The following is a 20,792-nucleotide window of genomic DNA, read 5'->3' on the forward strand; positions in this document are numbered from 1 at the left end:
CCACATCACTTACTTCAGCCAATAGTTGAAGACATCAAGGAGAGAAGCAGCATTAGGATCGTGTTTAGTCTAAAAAGGCAAGCATAATACAAAATTAAGATATCTGCAATACATGCTTTTCCACAAGACATTCTGAGCCTGTTTGAATATGTACAGCTCATAAACAAGGAAAACCATGCATCATTACAAGCACAGTAATGCCTGTAACACAAGCATTAACACAAACTGAAAGCAAAGCTTTCCTCATGACATTAACACTAACAGTTATAAAGCAACTTCAGATATCTGTTATGCTACTATAGTTTACCAATTTATAAACCTGTGATAACACCATTAAATACAGAACCAGATTCATTTAGTTTGGGTGGCTTAAATGAACACACACCATGGGCACATCAATACAGCAAGTAAAGCCAGTGGACTTTCTGCAACTGAAAACTTGTCCGGCAATATAGTGCAGGTGGCCCTCGTTATCCGCAGTCCTGACATGTACCGTTTCGCATATCTGGCACTGGACAATATAGGCCTGATCTCATTATCTGCAGTAGAGGTTTCGCATATCCACAGTTTTTGGCTCTGTCCTTATATGGTCATGTGCCACATGGAGTTTGCGTGACAGAAGAGTGCTTGATTTGCATGTTTAGAGTTTTCTGTGCTTCAAAAATGCATTTTTAAAAGCATTTGGCAGGCTTGGGTACTCTTTGGTGGCCTTCAGGAGCCTTCTAGAGCTTTTGGAACCTTATTTTGGAGGTATTTAGGTGGAGCCTTTGCAAGCATGTTGGAGCCCATCTTGAGCCATTCCTGTGGAGTTTTTTGGAGGAGCCTCTTGCAGCATTGTGCAGCCCTAGTAAGATGCTAATTATTTTAATATGTTTAATCTTGATGAAATTATATATTTAATTCTCTAAGACGTACCCATGGCTAATCCCATGTATGGCAGCTCTCACATGGGTTCGGAGAGTTGCCAGATAGCTACGGGTATGGATGGGAGGGAAGAAAATGGTGGCTGCGGTATCAGGGCCGGCCAGCTGGCTGGGCAGCCTAAGACTACCACCAGCAGCGGTGGAGAAGCAGGCGCGGGAGGAAGCGGGCCGGCCAGTCTGCCAGCCAGCCTAAAAGCAGCGGCAGTGGCAGAGCAAAGAAGCCGCCAGCCGACCAACCCAAAAGCAGCAGCTGGGGGTCGGGGGAAGCAGGCCAACTGGCCTACCAGCCTAAAAATGGTGTGGGGGGAGAAGAAGTAGGCAGGCAGGCCCACCAGCCTAAAGGTGGCGGCAGGGAGGTGGAGAAGAATTGGGCCGGCCAGCCCACCAGCCTAAAAGCAGAGGGGGGATGGGAGAAGTGGGCTGGCCAAAAAGCAGCGGGGGAGGGGGAAGAAGAAAAAGCTGGAGGTGGTGGCGGCAGGTGAGTGGGCCAACGGCGCAGATGCTCTGCACCTGGCCCAACTAGTTTTTAATTAAAACATTCCAATTCAAATGTTAATTTTGGCAGTTATAATACTGTACTATATAACTATAGGCCACTTAATGATGCAGCGAGGAAGTAATCTGCCTAGAGAGCAAAAGGCTGTTGGTTCAAATCCTCGCTGGTGTGTTTCCCAGACTATGGGAAACATCTACATCAGGCAGCAGCAATATAGGAAGATGCTGAAAAGCATCGTTCATCTCATACTGCATGGGAGATGGCAATGGTAAATCCCTCCTGTATTCTACCAAGACCACATGGCTCTGTGGTCGCCAGGAGTCAAATCCAACTCGATGGCACAACCTTTCCTTTCCTATATAACTGTAGTTAATTTAAATTGCATTTTAAAAATTATCCATTAAAATTCATTTTTACGTACTGTACAGTATCCATTAAAAATTGATTTTAAGTATCCACTGAAAATTGATTTTAACTATCAGTTACAGTCCTGTCCTGTACTTTATCAATGTGGGTGGATGGCAATGATGTACTGTACTGTACATTGTACAATGATGTACTGTATATGTTGTACAATTTTTTTCTTCCTCCACAGTAAAAATGAGCAAACACACAGCAGAGAACCCTGCTGAGGGGAGTGGCAAAGATCTCGCAAAGAGTTGCCCTTGAACAAGAAAGTGAAGCTGCTGGACATGTTGGCTCATGGGGACAACCAAAGACCTGCACATGGGTATTTTTAAGGTGGCAGCACCTTTAACCAAGAAGCACCCAAATCCTAGTCGACACCCACTGAGCAAAGACAGGTCTGAAGCTTGGCGCGTAAGGAAGAGCCGATTGCTGGTGATCCTGGAGGAGGCATTGCTGGAGACTGTCAAGGCTGGGAAAACATTTGAGCTGTTGAACTGTGATAAGCATAAGTTGTTGCTCCTGCAGTAGGAGAAACCGTAGAAAAGAGGGCATGCCCAGTTCAAGAGCGAGCTGGAGGTTGCTTTGCAACTCTATAAGGATAGCTACCGGGTTCTGCAAAGCAAGAGGAAATGAAGGACCATCATCAGCTACTTTGAAAAGGTAGCTATACCCACCACTACAGCTGCGGAGTCATCATTGAAAAGTGACACTTCTTTCCTCTTCTAGGAAGATGATGATGATGACGACGACAATGCCAGCAGCAGGTCTGCCTCTGCAAGGCCTGCTTCTGCTACGTGACCTGTGCTCCAAGCAAAAGACTGAAGCCTGAGTGCTGCAAACTCCAGCAGTGGAGTGAAGGAACTCCACTGCTTTCAAATTTTGATTTTTGCTGCTGCAGGCCAGAGCCTGGAGAGAGATGGAATGCTGCGAACTCCAGCAGTGGAGCGAAGAAACTCCCCTGTGTGTCAATTCAATCTACTTGAATTGGTTTCAATTCTGTGCCGCCTCCTTGGCCAACCTACCAACCAATCAAGCCAGGGATTTGTGCTGCTAAGTGCTGAACTTCAACTGTGGGGAGCAAAAACTTCACATTTACACATTACTGAAGGAGCTGGGGGTCACTGCTGGAGCACCTGGAGAGTGGGAGGTGGCCAAAGTACTGTGCTGTGCTCATCGCCTTTCAGGTGATTTTTTGGGTTATTTTCCAAAACCAACCCACCCCCAATTCCTATTGACTCAAGGTTTCATTAGCTACAGTTGTAGACTAGAATGGAACCCACAGGAATAACAAGGGCCACCTATACTTACAAAATTCAGGAGTGGGGGGAAATTAGGTTTAGCCAGTTCTTCCATTATTTCCCCATTCAAACTTACATAACCATTCACAATTCCTGAAGCCAGTAGTTTATTGCATATGCTTCTTTACAAAGTCCTCTTGTAAAACCACAAATATAATGTTCTATTATGCAGAACATAATAGGGATGAGGGAAATGCAGTATGACAGATTAAAAATTTAAGTCAAGCTACCATGGTGAAGTGGTGTTTCTGCATTATGTTATAGGCTTGAAATATCCTGGAAGAGCAAACACATTAAAACTAAGTACCCAGCTCACACACTCCCGGTCTTGGTTCTTTCACACAATCCTGCAGCCAAGACACTGGCATTCCAGTCACCTACGATCACACTTGCCCTTCACCCTGCCTAGTAGCCACAGCCCAGCCAAATAAAGACAAATTTCCCTCAAGCCACGCATGTCCTGGCTTCAATTTTCATGACTTTGCTGCAGTTAACCTCGTTTGCCAAAATATTTAGCCTTTGCCTTACCTGGCCTCATTCCCATATATCATCATCATCATCATCTCACCCCAAGTGGGCACTCCTCCCCTTCTGCTTCTGGGAATAACAGCCAAACCTCCCACCTGCTTTAGAAAGCAGCTCTTCCTCAGACCACAACACCCGCGTGGAAGGTAAGTCACCTCGAAGCAACCCTGATCCTGGAGTGCCTCTTTCCCAAATCAGAATCATCTCTCTCACGCACTCAGACCACCCGACCCGGACACACAGATCTCGCCTCCGTCCCAAAGCCCAGCGGGAGAGCAAACCCAGCGCCATCTCACCACTCCAGCCTCCTTCCCAAAAGCGCGCGCCGCCCTCTCGAAATGGTTTTCCCTCAGAAAGGCAAACACCAGCGGGAACAGGTCACTCGGCACCACGCGCGCCTTCGCCATGCTGCCACCCACAAAGGAAGTGACGCCAGCAGCCCCGACCGGATATAGTTCCTCTCAGCGTCCACAAATACCATAGAGAAAAGGAGCTAACTAGAGTTAGGAAAAGACGAGAGAGACCTACGCGGTGCCTTATTTTACGTAAACGGACTTAACCTTTTACGTAAAATTATCACATGGCATTTTGTTCATGGCAAAAGCGCAACGTGTTCGTCTGGGTTGGGAGGCAGGTTGGACATATCGGAAGAAAACTAAATTAGCCTTATTTGCTGTAATCTGGAATGTGTTTTGTGGGGCAGGAGTTACCAAGGATCACTGCATCATTTTAAAGGACTTTTAAATAACCACTGAGGCCCAAACTACATATTGGGGGGGCGGGCTGGGAGGGTGAATGCAGTCTCGGCGAGGGTGGGGTTACGAAACTAATCACAGCAGAAGCCTTGCGGAAGGAGCTGATTAAATCTTTCCTTCAGGCTATTTTTGCAATTATTCATTTTAAAAGAGGTATACCCCGCCCCTCGCTGTAATGATCCACAAGGCCGGCTTATATTAAATTGTTGCAGTAATAAATAAATATGTGTAGATATATTAAAACCACACATATTTTAGCTTTCCCAAGCGTGAGAGACTAACAGGAGAACTGCCACGGGGAGGGGTCGGTTTTGCTCACAGAATAATAAAAGCGCTTAGAAAATCCTCTCCCCACCGCCGGCGCTCGGCTACCCATCAACTTCGGCCTGCCTCTCCCCCCTTGCCCCACCCCCACTGAAACTCTAGATTACACTGACTGCCGGGTTGCTGAACACTCTCTTCCTCTCCCCTCTCAATATGCATATGGCAACATTGAATTACTAAGCACCGCTTTATCAAACATAGCCACCCTCTTTTGAAATATCTCGATAACCACAGGCTGTAGTCTGTCGGGGTGACCGACAGGACTCCCCACCCCACACCCCATTTTTAAACTGTCTAAAGCGAGGGGATCTTTTTCTCGTGTCAGAAAAGCAAGCATGCCTCGTCTTCCTTTCTGCCTTTTGAATGGAGGAGACACACACGCTGTTACCCACTGACAATGACTCTAGAATCTTGGATTTCTTTTTATGAGCAATTCTGACTTGTGGTGTGACACGCACACACAAATGACTCCAAACGAACCAGGAAGCATCGCCAGACTTTTGGTGTGTCACTTTAATGGCTATTTTTAATTTATTTCCGTGGGCGGGAGCCCCAGTAACGTATGGGTCGCTAACATGCTAGAGGCAGGCAAGTCTGCTGTAGCAGTGCATGAGAAAGGCGGGTGGCTAGACTAGTGTTTGCTAGTCCTGAGCCAGGCAGCACAAAAGGGAAAAGACTGTGTGAGATCATGGCAGTGTTACACATGGGCTCCAGACCTGCACACCTAGAATCTTTATACAGATGTCGTTATATATACACCTGAAGTGCAAATACTAAGTTGGTTTAAAGGCAATTATTGTCCAAGGAATCCTGGGGCACTGCTGGAAATAGCGATAGATCTCAGGTGAATTCCGAATGAGAGGAAGAACAAACCAGAAACCCTCCTAGATAACATAAAGCTAGTGCACATTTATTATATGCATAATGGTTGGATAGTAAGGGATTTGCAGGTATTCTCATGCATATTCATTCAGAAGTAACTCCTACTGAGTCCCCTTACTCCCCAGTATGTGTGCATAAAAGTTGCATAATAGCAGTCCAGTGCTATGTCCAATAACATGGCCACCAGCACAAGCTATAATTATCTTCTGGTCAGCAAGTGACACCAACATGATCAACATGAGAAAGAAGAAATAAAACTAATATCAGAATCAATAATGCAATGGATGGTGAACACCCAGCCACACCACAGAGCAGAGACAAATTCTCCACTCCCAGTAATAGAAGGACCATGAAAGATGCACCTCCTCTTGCTCACACATCCTGCTCACCAGATCACTTTGATATTCTATATGAAAATGCCTTTCAGCCAGCTGCTTACTTTAGCAGCATCTATGTAGTTAAGCATCAGTGCTTTTACTTGGATAAGATTGCATGTATTTCCCTCTCAGGTCCTGCAAGTGAAGATTTGATAGGATCCCCTTGTCTTTGATGGTTTGTCCATTTAATAGTCAGGAAGTGGAGTCAGTGGAGAATGTTTTGCTGCACTGTAGCCACTATACTACACTACACCTTGATCATGTAATGTAATGGTCAAGCAATGAATGCACCACTGAGAGACCTTAAAGGCCAAGTTGAACCAAGTTTAACAGTTGAACTTAACTGTTGCTAAATCTCTCTCAGTTGCTAAAAAATTTTTTAAATTTATTTAACTTTTTTTTCTATACTGCCCCAAACTTGTGTCTCTGGGCAGTTTACAATAAAATAAAATAAATTACAAAATACAAAGTTAAAACATTACAACGATTTAAAATTTTAAATCCATGTTAAAACAGTTAAAACAGTTGTTTTAATAATAATGAAAAAGCAACTTGTGAACTAATGCAAATGGTAGGACTGTTTTGTGGGGAGGGGTTATTCTGCGTCACTTATTCCATATTTATGAATCTAGATCAGGGATTCTCAAACTTGGGTCCTCAGGTGTTATTGGACTTCAGCTCCCATAATCCCCAGCCTCAGTGGCCTTTGGTTGGGGATTATGGGAGTTGAAGTCCAATAATACCTGAGGACCCAAGTTTGAGAATCACTGATCTAGATGGAATTTTAATTTCCATATTTTGTGTTGTACACATGATTGTTGCTTACTTCTACTTCTGGTCCATTGACTGCAATAAAATGAATTGATTGAATGATGCACCTAAGAACACTTAAAACCCAAAAGATAAAGGTCTTCACATGTTACAACTTGTAGTGAGAATTGCTTGCACGAGGGGACTTCTGTTTGGCTTTCCACCATGAGTTATGTTTGCAAAAGAGGAACACATGGATGATGGACTTCAAGAACTTCAAGCATCACCCAGTTGCAAAACATAATATGCTTTTTTTCATTTTATGCCAAAAGTGGGTTTCCATTAATAACTTTGTTATCCCATCCTCCAAGGAGCTTGGGATGATATACAAGGTTTCTCCTGCTAACTGAGCAAAGAGGTGTCTTTTTAAAGTGGCAATTCTCTATATTTAGCAACTGTCCCCAGCACAGCATTCCTCCAGTGGTTGTTGCTGGTGTCTAACTGATGTTTCTTTTGTAGATTGTGAGCCCTTTTGGGCAGATGTGTTCCTAGGTAATTTTGGAGCCTGGACCTAAAGGCTTTTCGAGCCCCCGCCACACACACAGTATTTTTAATACATATTTAACTGACCACACCATCGGAACAGACTAAAAAAGATTTGGGGAGGGCCCAGAGGGTGTGGAGGCCCTGGACTATTGGCCCCGAAGTCCAGGGGTAAGAGCTCTTCTGCTCTGGGGACAGGTCAGGAGCCACTTTATTGATTTGCTTGTTTTTACTTCTCTATGTAAACTGCTTTGGGAACTTTTGTTGAAAAGTGGTATATAAATATTCATTGTATCATCCTTTCCCTGCCCATTTGATACTTTTATAATATGCCAAGTTAGTGGCTCAAAGAGATTGCACACCAAACAAAAAGGCACAGGACGCCTATTGACTGTGTAAGGAACATGAAATACATCCAGCAACACTGGGCAAATTAAGAACAGACCCAGAATAACATAGTCAGTTTCTCATTCATTAATAACTAGTTAAAAGGCCCATCAATTTGACAAGCAAGAGATGCGTGACCCTTATATGCCTAAGGCTCCTGAGGGGGCACATATGCATTCCGCAGCCCCACATCCTGATCAGTGCCGGACGGGCCACGGGCTGTCAGGAGAAGGTTGTACCCAGGGGCGTAACTATAATAGGGCAAGGGGAGACAGTTGTTTAGGGGCCCACTGCCCTGGGCCTCCACCCTGATGCAAGTCACATGACTGACTCCCACAGCTGTGCACCCACCTGGGCTGCCTTCAGTTGTTTTCATCCTCTGAAACTGATGTGAGTGTTAAGACCTGGAGCTACCAGAACAGCCTGTCTTTCTCTAGTACCATTAAATGACTTGCATCGTCCACAAGTTACAAAATCTTTTAAAAAATAATTTAGGATGATGTTCTATTGTGGCACATATATATATTCAGCCTCATTTAAGATTTCTTTACTTCGTGAGCTGAGCTTCAGTGAGGGGGGGCATTTTAAAACCTTGTCTCTGGGCCCACTCCAACCTTGCTACGCCCCTGGTTGTACCCGATCGATTGTTCCCAAACGAAGCGCTTAACCTTTCCCCATAGGAGTCGTCCGTGGCGCCCCTTGGTTTTTATGCAAGATAAAGTGAAGGGGAAGGGAAGGGAAGGAAGTGATCGTCGCTTTCAGTCAGGCTCTTCTTCTTGCGGTGGAAGCCCTTCCGCTTGCCTTGCCGCCCGCAGCACCGACGGGGCCAGGCACCCAGCAGCAGGGAGGCGGGACCGCTCTCTCGGTCCCGACTGCTGTGCTGACCATCGAGGGCTCGGCTTCGCCAAGGCTCGCTCTGGCATGGCGGCGGCCCCAGCCCCAGGTAAGTGCTGCTCTGCTGCCCGACAAAGCCCCAGCTGGAGCGGGAGATGCTCTCTGCAGGACGCCGCCGGCGAGAGCTAGCCGGGGAAGGGTCGCTGCGCAGGACCCCCCGCCCTTGGCAGGAGGCAGTTCAGTTAAAGGGCGGCTCCCGGGGGGGTGGTTATGGGGGAGAAGCCCCCCCCATTAGTGGCTTCCCCCCACCCCGCCGATTCTTGCTTCCGAACTCCAACATGTGGGCTCACCCGACGCCTATACATGCCGGCCTTTGCTGTGCCCCGCCACCGGTTCAGTGCCATGTGTCGTTAGGGGGGGAAATCGGAATAGCCGAGATCTGGCCTCTCTCGGTTTAGGGGCTCCCATTACCGCCCTCTAAGCCCCAAGTCAAGGGCAGAGGCAGGCAGTAGCTGAATGCGCCTAACCCACACGGGGCCGTGGAGGTGCTTTCCAGTCCCATCTGAGGCTGGCAGGCGGCGCCTCACTGGAAGGGCTGGCTGAGGAGCCCCGCCGCAGCCTCTGTAAAGGCTCCCACCTGTGGTTAGCCAAGCCCGCCTGCCCATTGCGCGCCCCCTCCCCGGTCTCGAACCCCACCACTCCTGCACCCTGGTACAGACAGACCGCGCGCTTTGCCCCAGCCTTCTTGCCGGATCTATGCTGGTGACTTTATGAAATGTCTTCTGACAGGACAACGGAACTTTTTCCCCGCTGAGGGGATTGTTGTTTTACACGTTAAAACGAGGGCTACGTGCAGTTTTCCCAACTCAAATCCTTATACTGTGCTAGGAATGTTTGCTCCGATATAAATCTCGTTGGTTTCATTGGGATTGAGTTTCCTACCTACTGCTTAGAATTGCAACTTGATAGTATGCATATTTACCGAGATGTGAGTTTATTCAATCGGCTTATTCCCAAGTAACTGCGGTAGAATACATAGACGACTTAATACATAGATATGCAGCCTGCTCCTATGCATATTTCGTTGGATTCAATGGGATTAATACCTTAATCTATCGATGCTGGTTATCCGTTACGTTTTGCCTGAATAATTGCCATACACAGACAAGGTGGTGAAGGTTTGGTAGTTGTACCTGCTCCAGGATCCAGCCTCTAAAGTGCTTTGGTATTATAGAACAGTCTTGCCAGTTAAGAATCTGCAATTAAATGTCTTTTATTCTCAGGGTGTTCAGAATGGATAATGCCAATGACTGGGATTGTTTGTTGAAAGTAATGGGCCTTGGCAGACAGACTTGCAGACCCTTCTGGTGCGGTTAATTGATTGTGCTGTATTCACTTAGCCCAAAACCCAGCCTTGAACCTATCTTGCAACATACTATTACTGACTACAGCTGTTTAGCAAGCCATTATACATTTTTGTTCTTGTTACTGAAGCCAATGTAAGCAGAATAATATTTTGTATTGATAATAAATAATGAATAGAATGTGCAGCCTGATCCTGTGTAGAGTTAGGTGTACCTAGGCCCACTGAAATAGATGGGTTTAAGTGCATTTTGCTCTGCTCAGATTTGCCACGGAAGAGGGAGAGCGAGCACAAACAAGTTTCTCTTCTCCTCCTTTGGGGGTGGTGGTGGTTGTGTGTGTGTGGGTGTGTGTGCGTTTCTGCTCTAATAATGTACAAAAAGGGAACTTGTGCATCTCCCTTATGGGGAGCTGCACAAGCTGCCCTCGCCTGGAGAGCACACTTGCGTTACCCACAAGTGCAAACAGGGGAAGTGCGACACAGTGTTATATAAAGCCTCCCCCAGATGTGTGAGAGAATTCTTCTATATATATTTATATTACTTGTACATCCTGGCTTAATCTTTACACTGGTTAGCAGCAGCCCCTTTCCCTGCCACTGCTGTTCAAGGCAGATTAAAATTACAATAATATAATCTAACAATAAAACTTTAACTGCTTGTACAAGCAAACATAAAACTGCTGTGTGGTAACAACGTAGGCTAAACAACTTGTGATAAGGGAGATCTGCAATTAAATCTCCTGGTGTCTTTTTCTATACTCCAGAGGCTGATCACCAGGCTGCTAACCTGATGTGAGGGATGTTGAACCCTTTGTCAATGCAGCAGGAGATGGCAATGGTAAACTCCTCCAGGGGTGTAACTATAATAGGGCAAGGGGAGACAGTTGTCTGGGGGCCCCAACAGGCAAGTCACATGACTGACTCCCCCAGCTGTGTACCCGCCCGGGGCTTCCTTCAGTTGTATTTATCCTCCGAAACTAATGTGAGTGTTAAGACATGGAGCTACCAGCACAGCATGTCTTTCTCTAGTACCACTAAATGACTTGCATCGTCCACAGTACTATTCAGCCTCATTTAAGATTTCTTTACTTCATGAGCTGAGCTTCAGTGAGTGAGGGGGGGGCATTTTAGAATCTTGTCTCTGGGCCCACTACAACCTTGCTATGCCCCTGAACCCCTCCTGTATTCTACCAAAGAAAACCACGTGGCTTTGTGGTCGCCAGGAGTCGACACAGACTCAATGGCACAACTTTATCTTTAATGCAGTATTGCTTCCCCTATCAAGATAGCAACCTCCTCCTGCTTCTTTTGAGTAAACACAAGAGAGAGAAATCTGATTTTTGGATAGTCCACATCGCATGTCATTTGTTCCTTATTCACCTCCATGCTTCCTACACATTATGGAGTATTATGTGAGAATAACCCTGCCCTCCAAGGTAGTTGTGACCATGCAATAAAAATCTACATAGGAAAGGAAAGATTGTGCCCTTGAGTAGGTGTCGACTCCTAGGGACCACAGAGTCATGTGGTTTTCTTGGTAGAATACAGGAGTGGTTTACCATTGCCTTCCTCCTATGCAGCATGAGATGATGCCTTTGTCATTGTCACTGAAGTGAGCATCTGCCTCCAGCACCTTCCTAGATTGCTGCTGCCTGCTACAGGTGACTACAAATATATATTTACTATGCACACTCTGGGAAGCACACCAGCACAGATTCGAACTAACAGTCTTTTGCTCCCTAGGCAAGCGGCTTCTCTTCTGCTCCACCCTGTAGCTGATAATCATTCTCTGCAGCTGATAATCATCTACATGTACCCACAAAATTAAGTTATTGGAGCTTATTTACATATTTGGTAGAGAAACCAAATATTTGTAATAGTTTATGGCAAAATACATCAGTTCAGACTCTTGACCACTCTGGGTAGTTCTTAATGGTGATAATCAGAGGAAAATCTCACCCTGGCTATCTTTATCCTTGAATACCAGGGAAGTGATTAGATATCCCTGTGATATAAGCTATAGTAATTCACCTGTGTCAAAAGGATTGATACAATAGGCCTTTAGCTGGTTCTGTGAACAACAACAAATATTTATATACTGCTTTTTAACAAATTTCCAAAGCAATTTACATAGATAGATAGATAACCCGGCTCCCTGTCCACAAACAATCTAAAAAGAAACCTAAGAGATACATCAACAACAGTCACTGGAGGTACTGTGCTGGGGGTGGATAGGGCCAGTTACTCTCCCCCTGCTAAATAAAGAGTGAGAATCACCATGTTAAAAAGGTGCCCCTTTGCCCAGTTAGCAGGAGTTAGCAGACAATAACTGATTGACAGTTACATAGTAGTTATCTACAGCCACTGTGGCAACACACTATCTAAGTTCCATCTGATGCCAATTGTTATATTATTTGCTAGTGTGATGCCCTGGAACGCTAATATAACAAACAATTTCCGACTGTTCCAGGATCAAAGGTACTAAAGTCTGCAATACAGCCTCTGTGAGGTTGGAACTAAGTATGAAGCCGCACCATACAATTCTGGTTGTGCTGAATCCCTATAAACACTGTGGTGAGTGGAGGGAGGTGTGTGTGTGTGTGTGTGTGTGTGTGTGAAAGGAGTTGACCTTTCACCCACTTTTGCTTTTCTTCATTAAACAAGGTGTGCCCCCCCCCGCCCGCCCACAAGTGCAGGTGACTTCCAATCAGTAGCCCCACTAAGAGAAAAATTACTTTTATAACAATGGCTTGGCAGGGTGGTGGTGGAATGCTGGCATGGGAAAAGTTCAGCTCCTGTCCAGTATGTGTGTGTTCAATATCCCCAGCCCTCTGCTTGTAGGGATCCATCACCATTACCTTTAGTCTGGCCCTGAGAGAAGTGAAAATTGTCAGTTTGGCTGGGATTAAAACCTCACACACCTTGGGGATAAGAGTAGCATGGTAAAACATGCTGTGGGCTGGGAAGAAATCCCAGGAGGCATGGGGTTAGAGAGTCTAAGGCAAAGTGGCTTTAAAAAGGGTGCAGAGAAGACAATGGATTGACCCCCGCCCCGCCACCCCCCCCACACACAAAAGGACGTGAGGGAAGAAAGTTGCCTGAAGAAAAGGCAGGTAAGGCAAAAGGGGGCAAAAGAGAGAGGCGTTCTGAAGAAATTTCAGAGCATTTAAGGTCAAGAGCAGCTCCGTGCTATGGAGGAAGGGAAGAGCAGAGCAATAGGGAGGTTGGCCATAAGACACAGGGCAAGCTCAAACAATACTACTACCACTGGTCCTAGCACATGAGAAAAGGATGTGTACACACCATGAGTGGACAAATATATTTTCTCTCCTGGCATACCTTTCCTTACTTATATGGGGATGGGTGTTTAATTGGCGCCACTCCTCCTTAGGCACTACAGATACTTGTTTAAATGTCCTTATTGTGCATGTTTGGGCCGATTAATATAGGGCTGTCTCTGGCCTCTGTGATGAATCAGTATTGCCCTGGCCAGGCCAGAATTATAAGTCTCCATTGCTGTGCTACAGTGTGGGGACCCCTACAGGTGTGGGATCCTGGGAAGTTGTCCCTACCCCCAACTTCAGAAAGTCTGGGTGGATGAAGTACTGTCCCACAGTGGAGCAAGAATGTGCTCAGTTTTCTCCTAGTTGCTTCCAAAGTGCAGTTTTCCTATGCTGATAAGCTGGGAGGCACTAATACAATCATGGTTAATAACTGCAGTAAGTAATTAGTACTACAAAATGTTTTGTTATTCAAGCCACATGAGTGAACTTAAGCATTCTGCACCCCTTCTGTAATAAGGTACACATGGCTGAACTTTGGTTAAATCTTAGAAGGGTTTGCATACTTCCCAACCTGTCCCTATTTTCCCATTCACCTGAATTTCATCTGAATGCGAAAATAGGGACATGTTGGCAGGTATGGATTTGGCTTGATATACTAACTGTGAATTAAGAATCCTCAGCAGGCTTGTGCTGCTAGGCCACGTTTGATTAGTGGTGCATTCACATTGTCTCTGCAGCTTCCTCTGAAATCACTGGCAACTTTACAGTTAATTTGCAGAAGGTCAACATTTTGATGTTAACCTGTGATTCTATGCAGAAAGCTTAGTAAAGGAACAATTCAGTTTAACCAAAAATGAGGAAATGGAACAACTTCCTGCTTTGCAGAGCTGATCTCATCACTGTTGGTGTTGGTCAAATACTTGCCTAGGGCTTTTTGGTAACAGGAGGAGCTTAAATGTGTTAGTACGTGGCCGTGTTTTATTGGGAAATTCTATTCACTGTTGCTTTTGTAAACCATATGTTAAACATTCTCTAATAAAAGTCAATCAGTTCTCTGTCAGAAACTGATAGATGCTTTTGTGTAATGCTTCTTGAAATAATAATTGCACCTAGCCTATGCTCTAAAAAAAAATGTAGATTACATGTAATGCTCAGCAACAATTTAACCGACCTGTGGTCTTAGGTTGAAGGGCAGTATAAAGAAATAAAAATAAACAATTTGAGTGAAATAATAGCAACTATGGGTCTTCTGTGCCTATATTTACCAGTTGCAGGGGAGTAACAGCAGGAGAGGGCATGCCCACAACTCCTGCCTGTGGCTTCCAGTGGCATCTGGTGGGCCACTGTGCGAAACAGGATGCTGGACTAGATGGGCCTTGGGCCTGATCCAGCACGGCTGTTCTTATGATCTTATATTGCTTGCTTATTCATTCATTCATTCATTCATTCATTTATTATTTACATTTATATCCCGCTCTTCCTCCAAGGAGCCCAGAGTGGTGTACTACATACTTGGCTTTCTCCTCACAACAACCCTGTGAAGTAGGTTAGGCTGAGAGAGAAGTGACTGGCCCAGAGTCACCCAGCTAGTATCACGGCTGAATGGGGATTTGAACTCAGGTCTCCCTGGTCCTAGTCCAGCACTCTAACCACTATACCACGCGGGCTCCATCCCTCCTATCTTATTCCTCCACTCCAAAGAGAACTGACACATCTGCTTAGTGAAATGCAGGGTACCCTGGCAGGCACTCCTAAACTCAGATTGCAAGGCTTGGTCAACCAGTACCCAAGAGACAAGACAGCCACGGATTTATTAATCCAAATAAATATATATTGATTACAATTAAGAAGCAAAGGATTTAAGAACAGATGAGAATTCTTACATTACATAGAACACTCTAGATAGCTATAGTGTACTAGTTTTTTCAGGCCCGTTAAAATAACGGGCGCTAGGGGAGTTGCACGCTCCGGGCCACGCGCCGCCATTCCCCCTCCCACTGCCGTCAGCCTCCATGCTGCGGCCGGTCTCCCCAGCTGGGCAAGGGCCCCCCGCCACCGCCGGCCTCCCCTTTTCTGCTTCCCCCGCCGCCTTCTCACCATGTTTGGCGGCGGCGGCGGCAGCTTTGCCGCCGCCTTGACCGGCTTCTACCTTTCCCTTCTTTTTTCGGCAGCCGGGCAAGTTCCGCCGCCGCCTCTCCCCTCCCCGCGGCTGTTTCTGCGGCAGGGACGGTCCTGCCGTCCCCCCCCCCCGCGGTCAGGCCAGTCCGCCGTCCGTCCCCCCCCGCGGTCAGGCCGGTCCTGCCGCCGCCGCCGCCTTTCCCTGTCCCGTCTTTCCTTGCTCCCTTCTCCCTTTTCCCTGCTCCCTCCGGGAGCCAACATGGCCACCCATGTCCCTGCGGCCGTATCTTTCTTGGGCGCTCTGAGCATGCGCTCTGCGCATGCCCAGAACGCCCAAGAAAGACATGGCCGCAGAGACACGGGCGCACACTTTAGCTCTTTATTATAGAGGATAGGCATGAATCACTAACTAAAGTGGGTTCTTGAGTGTGTTGGAGACTGACGGGTACTTTAATATATATGTGACTGATTAGGTAAAGAATAAGTAAGCAGTTAACTCGGCAATCGACTAACATACTAGGTCAATGTATCTAAATTACTAACTAAGGCCAAGTCCTACTGAGGATAGAGGAAGAAAGAAGCAAAGGGATAATGTTAAGAGCTTCAGTCAGGACCCCCAAATAAACAGTGTTAGAGAAGGGCTCAAGGAAGAAGGGTGGGGGGGAGGTGAACCACCACTAACACAACTAAATCTTTCAATATTGATTAATGAATGAAGCGAGGAAACGGTTACAAGGACTGTGTACAAAACCCTATCAGAGGAAGGGACAATAACACGATTTAAGTGAAAAGCAGTATTGGAGGCAGGTTAAAAAGGGACAGGGAGATTGAGGAAAGAAGAGGCTTTAATGGAAAGAGTGAGAGAGAGTGTCCCTAGTTAGCTAAGGGATAGGTTGAGGCTAGCTAGAGGAAGCAAGTCAGAGTACTTCTCCTAATCAAGGCTTATTCCTATTAGAGATAGAGGAAGAAAGCAAAAGGGGGAAAGGTGGGGAGAAGCAACCAAGGCTGAGGAGAAATTAGTATCAGAGAAGAGACAGCTGAGGGAAAAGGAAAAACCGGAGACAAGGGGGAATAAAGAGTGCTCAGTGTAGAGACAGAGAGATAAATCAACCACAACTAAGGGAAAGCAGAGAGACAGAGAAGCATGGGTGAAGCATCCATTGGACAAGGGGCAACAAATTTGCCCAGGCCTGGAGGGTCAGGGGGTCCACAAGGGTTGGGGTGTAGCCTTTCACCACTGCCCTTTCCGCAACAGGTGCTGGTGCCCTGTAGCTGGGGTGCCTGTTGCTTTGCACCCACATATTGGGAAGGAGTGCACTGGGACTTCCTTTCTCCTCCCAGCAGACCGTTCCTCGCCGCTGCTCTGCCCCCTGGCCACCATGCGAGAAGCTGCTGGAAGAAGGGTTGCCTGGCCCCGATCCGCCGCCACCCTCTGTGGAGGATGGCAGCCCCCAGCGACCCTGCACTCAGTCCCACTCCATTGTGCCAGCGCTGCTGCTAGCCATCATGGCAGCCACCCTCCTGCACTGAAATGCTCACTGAATGGTGAGTTCAAGAAATGGGTGTAGCGTCCAATGGGTGGGGGGTAGGTTGCCCCGCCCCCTTGCATCTGATGTCGGACGCAGGATGTGTAGCTTGTAGCTCTGGGTTACGTGTGATGGAGGCCCCCTGGCTAAACTTTGTCCCCTGGCCGCCAGGAACCTTGCTGCGCCCCTGAGAGAGAGTCTAGTTAGGTGACAGGTCTAGGCTATATGGATGAAGCTGAGTCAAATAAAGCAATAGAAAGACAAACTAGGAAGGTTTAGGAAGAAAATACTTAAAAATGCTGAGCTATTCTAAAGTGAGACCACGCAAATGAAGGGTAAGTGTTGCGTTCTGGGATGTAAAATCATGGAGGTGGCCATCCCTGGTTTACCAGGGGGTTATCAATGAGGAAATGGATGGTTGGAACAGAATTATGGAGGCTTAAACTATTGGGATTCATTTTGGAGGGGTTCTGGTGACTGGAGTTATTTAAATCTGGAAGGACACCAAATCAGAATCCTTCCCATAGAGGGTCTCCATGGAGACTCTTCTCTTGTCCTGGGGAAGAGTTGGCTGTTCTCCCTAAAGGCCCTTGTCTCTCTGGCCCCAAGGGACAAAGGGCCTTTCCCGTTACTCTAGTAAAAGATAGATCTAAAAACTGCTAGGCTGGCTGGTCCTTACACACACACACGTTGCCATATTCAAGCTCTCCAAATCCAAGCACCCAAATTTGCATATTATGCAAATTAACTTATGCACTGTCCAGTTGACTTGTATTTACTCTGGTTATCTACCAACAATAATTGGGGAGAATCTCTTTACCTGACCATTTATCTGAGCATTAAACACCCAGACTTAATATCTCAACATTTTCTAACATACAAGTTCAGTTTTAAATTAGCTAACTAGTTGTCTAATTAGCTGTGTGTAGTGCTGTCATGGATTCTTCACCCACTGCAGACTACATGTTAGACAGCAGCCTCAGTAGACCTTGGGTCTTAAGTTGCAGTTCACAAGCCTACATCATGGTAGATTTTGCACGCTTCCAGGAGCCATGCAGCCCAGTCTCGGCTAGCAAAGCTAAACTAACACAAAAGTAATATTCTGGAGACAGCAACCTCAAGAGCCCATCTGATGATGAACTACCACCCCACCTAACCCAATTATACACATTAACTAGCTGTTTCCTTTATAGGGAAGAGATTTGCAAATTTAGCATCTAACATGCAGAAAAGATACAGTCAAGTGTCAAATTATTCTTCTTGTAGATGGGCAAAATATCCTAGGATCCATTTGCTCAATATTTATTTCAAAAGCATAATATCTCCCCCTGATAATAGCAGATTCCTGAGACTATAGAGACCCCTATTCGCATCTTGGGTACTTTTCCTGGGCGCTTTCCAGACGAGACCCTTCAATGGGGTCATGACACATCTCTGAAGTGTGCTTCCACACTTCCTGTGTCATGACACCGCAGTCCCGACGAAAGTGCCAGGGTGCCGTTCATATGTCGGATGCTTTGTTTTGAATTTAATCACTGCAACTTAGTGCTCTGACGTTGTTTATCTGGCTTTTAAAAGGTGGTGTTTTGGGGGGGGGGTTGTTAGTTTTCGCGAGACTGCTCCCCCTTCAGGTTTTCTGTTTTGAAAGTGGTTTGCCTGAATGGAGCAATTTGGTGCTTTTGAACAGTTAGTCTGGAAAGCACCCTGGTCTACAGAGGTTAACTGATTCACAGCAGGTTAGTGTGAGACACAAAATACACTGAACAGCCAGGCCAGGCCAAATTGGCTTTTAGATTTGAGGGAGGTTCTGATATGAAACTCTTAAACGAGTTTTTAGGCTGAACATTACACTAGAGCTTAGCTTTCTTTTTCCTTTTTTTTTTTTTTTAATGAAAGCTGGGAATCTGGGCAAGCTAATGGCTAACTGGGCACCAGGGGATATGCTTAAAATTTGGTAAATACCAGGAAATCCAGGAGAGATGGCAACCTTATCTGAGACAAATGGTAAAATATGCAATAAATGCACAAACCTGTACGTGGTGGGGAGGGTACAATAGTTGTAATTCTGTTACATCAGTTAACACGTTGATTTCATTGGTATTACAGCAACCTAAAAATGTTCAGGATTGCATACCGATGGTAATAGTAGGATGGTTGTGCTGAGATTGGTAAATATCTACATTACTTTAGGTAGGTCACTACTAAGAGCTGAGATTACTTTCACTTGGTCTCAACAAGGTTATTAAATGTGTGCTGGATCATAGTAATATCTAGTTGTTACTTTGTCTACTGTTGAACTTAAGAATTTGAATAGTGCAGCTTAAGATTCTTTTCTTAGAAACATATCTATCTTATTTCACTTTTGCACAGAAAAACACTCTGGTGAATATGATGTGCTGATTATGTATGGAAAAGATGCTGGTGAATGGTGTGAGTATCTTCAGAGCCTCTTCCAGTTGTACAGAGAAGTCCAGAGCTACCAAGTGCAGAATGGAACTGCTATTACTTCTGAGGAACTGGACCTCTTTAAGAACAGCAGATGCATCATTGTAGTGTTATCCTCTGAGCTAGTGCAGAACTTCTATATCCCTGCTGTCCTTCAGAGCCTACAAGATGTTCTCCAGCCACCACATAAAGTGGTGAAACTGTTCTGTGGCTTGGAAGAATGTGGGAATTACCAAGAATACTTCAAAGACTGGCCCCAGTGGAAACAGCTTACACATGATGATGACCCTGAAGTCTATGTAGCAGCTGTCATGAAGGCTCTTTCAGAAGGAGGTGAGCTAGTAATTATTAAAATGAATTGAATGTGACTTATTATTTTTTAAAATGTGTATATACTGCTTTTGATCTCCGATGAAGTTAAGAACTTGGGGCTGTCTCTTTTCAAGCCTCTTGATCATGATTCTCAATACCTTGCAAGCTCCCTGACTCAAAAGGACTGCATTTAGCAAATGCAATACTCAAAGTGCTTATGGGGAGAATCTAACACTGTACACTTATCACATATAGCAGTAATGTTGCTCTGATATCTTCCTAATTCATAACAGATGTAACTGGAAATAGAGTTGCTGATAACTTGGTTTCAGATAAGTCCTACAAAATAGATGAGGTGAGGCCCACCTTACTGGACCACCTTTGATAGATACAACGGTATGAAAGCAGTCAAATTTGCATTACAAATAATTGGATGTGATTTGTATGTTACATTCTTAAGCAGGAATATGAGCTGAAGGAATTGCTTGCCCCTCTGCTTTCTTGATATTGCAATGTATGAGTCTCTGACACAAGTAATTTATCCAGTCAGATTCTTACCGTGACATGAACTCTTGTAGCAAATGTAATGGAGGGAGGAGGCAAGAATATAACTTCTATCCTGTAGTGCAAGTACATTTCTAAGCATTTCTATCATCTGTTTAGGAGCTAGCTTACCTGAAAACATGAAGTTTATCTAAGCATTAGAAATTCTAAAATGCTGAAATGTTGTATGACTCATCAATGATCCATATAGTAAATTACTTCATTACTGAAAATGACAAATATCTTAGAGGAGGTAATACATGTACACAGTTCTGTACTGTAGGCAGTCCTCAAAGAAAATAATACTTTGTAAACCAGGAGCTTTCCCAGACAGCAGACTTTCATGTAAGTTTATTGTGTGGATTTACTGCGAGCTCAAATTTGCCCCCCAAAACTGATGCAAAAAATGGATTTTTAAAAAAACCTGTGACATAAATCAAGCTTGGCTCTAACGCGCAATTAAAAACCTGAATAGTGTGTGAAGTGCTCCCCAATATCTCACATAGACTTCGGTGCAAATCTGGCCAATCTGTGAACACACACCCTCCATTCTGGTGGAGATGTGAGCTAAAAAGCCCTATCCTGGAATGCTCCGGGACAAGTGGTAAAGGGCATGAAAGATGGGGATGAGCTTGTTGGAAGACAGCAGGCAGCTTTCTGAATCATTATGATACCACAAACCCAGAAGAAAACATTGCA

At 45.5% G+C, this 20,792-nt stretch overlaps 2 protein-coding genes across 6 annotated transcripts in view; one reads left to right on the forward strand and one right to left on the reverse strand.

Annotated features, from left to right (window-relative positions):
* NOLC1 (nucleolar and coiled-body phosphoprotein 1) overlaps positions 1-4,103 on the reverse strand; it is a 35,271-nt gene extending 31,168 nt beyond the window's left edge. For all 3 annotated transcript variants that reach the window (XM_053305762.1, XM_053305761.1, XM_053305760.1), the window contains exons 1-2: positions 3,947-4,103; positions 14-69 (exon numbers count right to left, since the gene is read on the reverse strand). In XM_053305762.1, coding sequence (XP_053161737.1) covers positions 14-69; positions 3,947-4,057 — 167 coding nt within the window. In that variant the 5' untranslated portion in view covers positions 4,058-4,103. The remainder of the gene's footprint in view (positions 1-13; positions 70-3,946) is intronic.
* Positions 4,104-8,405: 4,302 nt separating this feature from the next.
* The window catches only part of PIK3AP1 (phosphoinositide-3-kinase adaptor protein 1), a 91,633-nt gene continuing 79,246 nt past the window's right edge, over positions 8,406-20,792 (forward strand). The window contains exons 1-3 of one of the 3 annotated variants that reach the window (XM_053305759.1): positions 8,406-8,611; positions 19,164-19,223; positions 19,397-19,571. In XM_053305759.1, coding sequence (XP_053161734.1) covers positions 19,200-19,223; positions 19,397-19,571 — 199 coding nt within the window. In that variant the 5' untranslated portion in view covers positions 8,406-8,611; positions 19,164-19,199. Of the gene's footprint in view, positions 8,612-11,507; positions 11,527-19,163; positions 19,572-20,792 lie in introns of those variants that run through there. The other 2 variants (XM_053305757.1, XM_053305758.1) reach the window with 2 other exon arrangements.

The sequence above is a fragment of the Hemicordylus capensis genome, chromosome 3, assembly GCF_027244095.1.
Source record: "Hemicordylus capensis ecotype Gifberg chromosome 3, rHemCap1.1.pri, whole genome shotgun sequence".
In the NCBI taxonomy this organism is placed as follows: Eukaryota; Metazoa; Chordata; class Lepidosauria; order Squamata; family Cordylidae; genus Hemicordylus; species Hemicordylus capensis.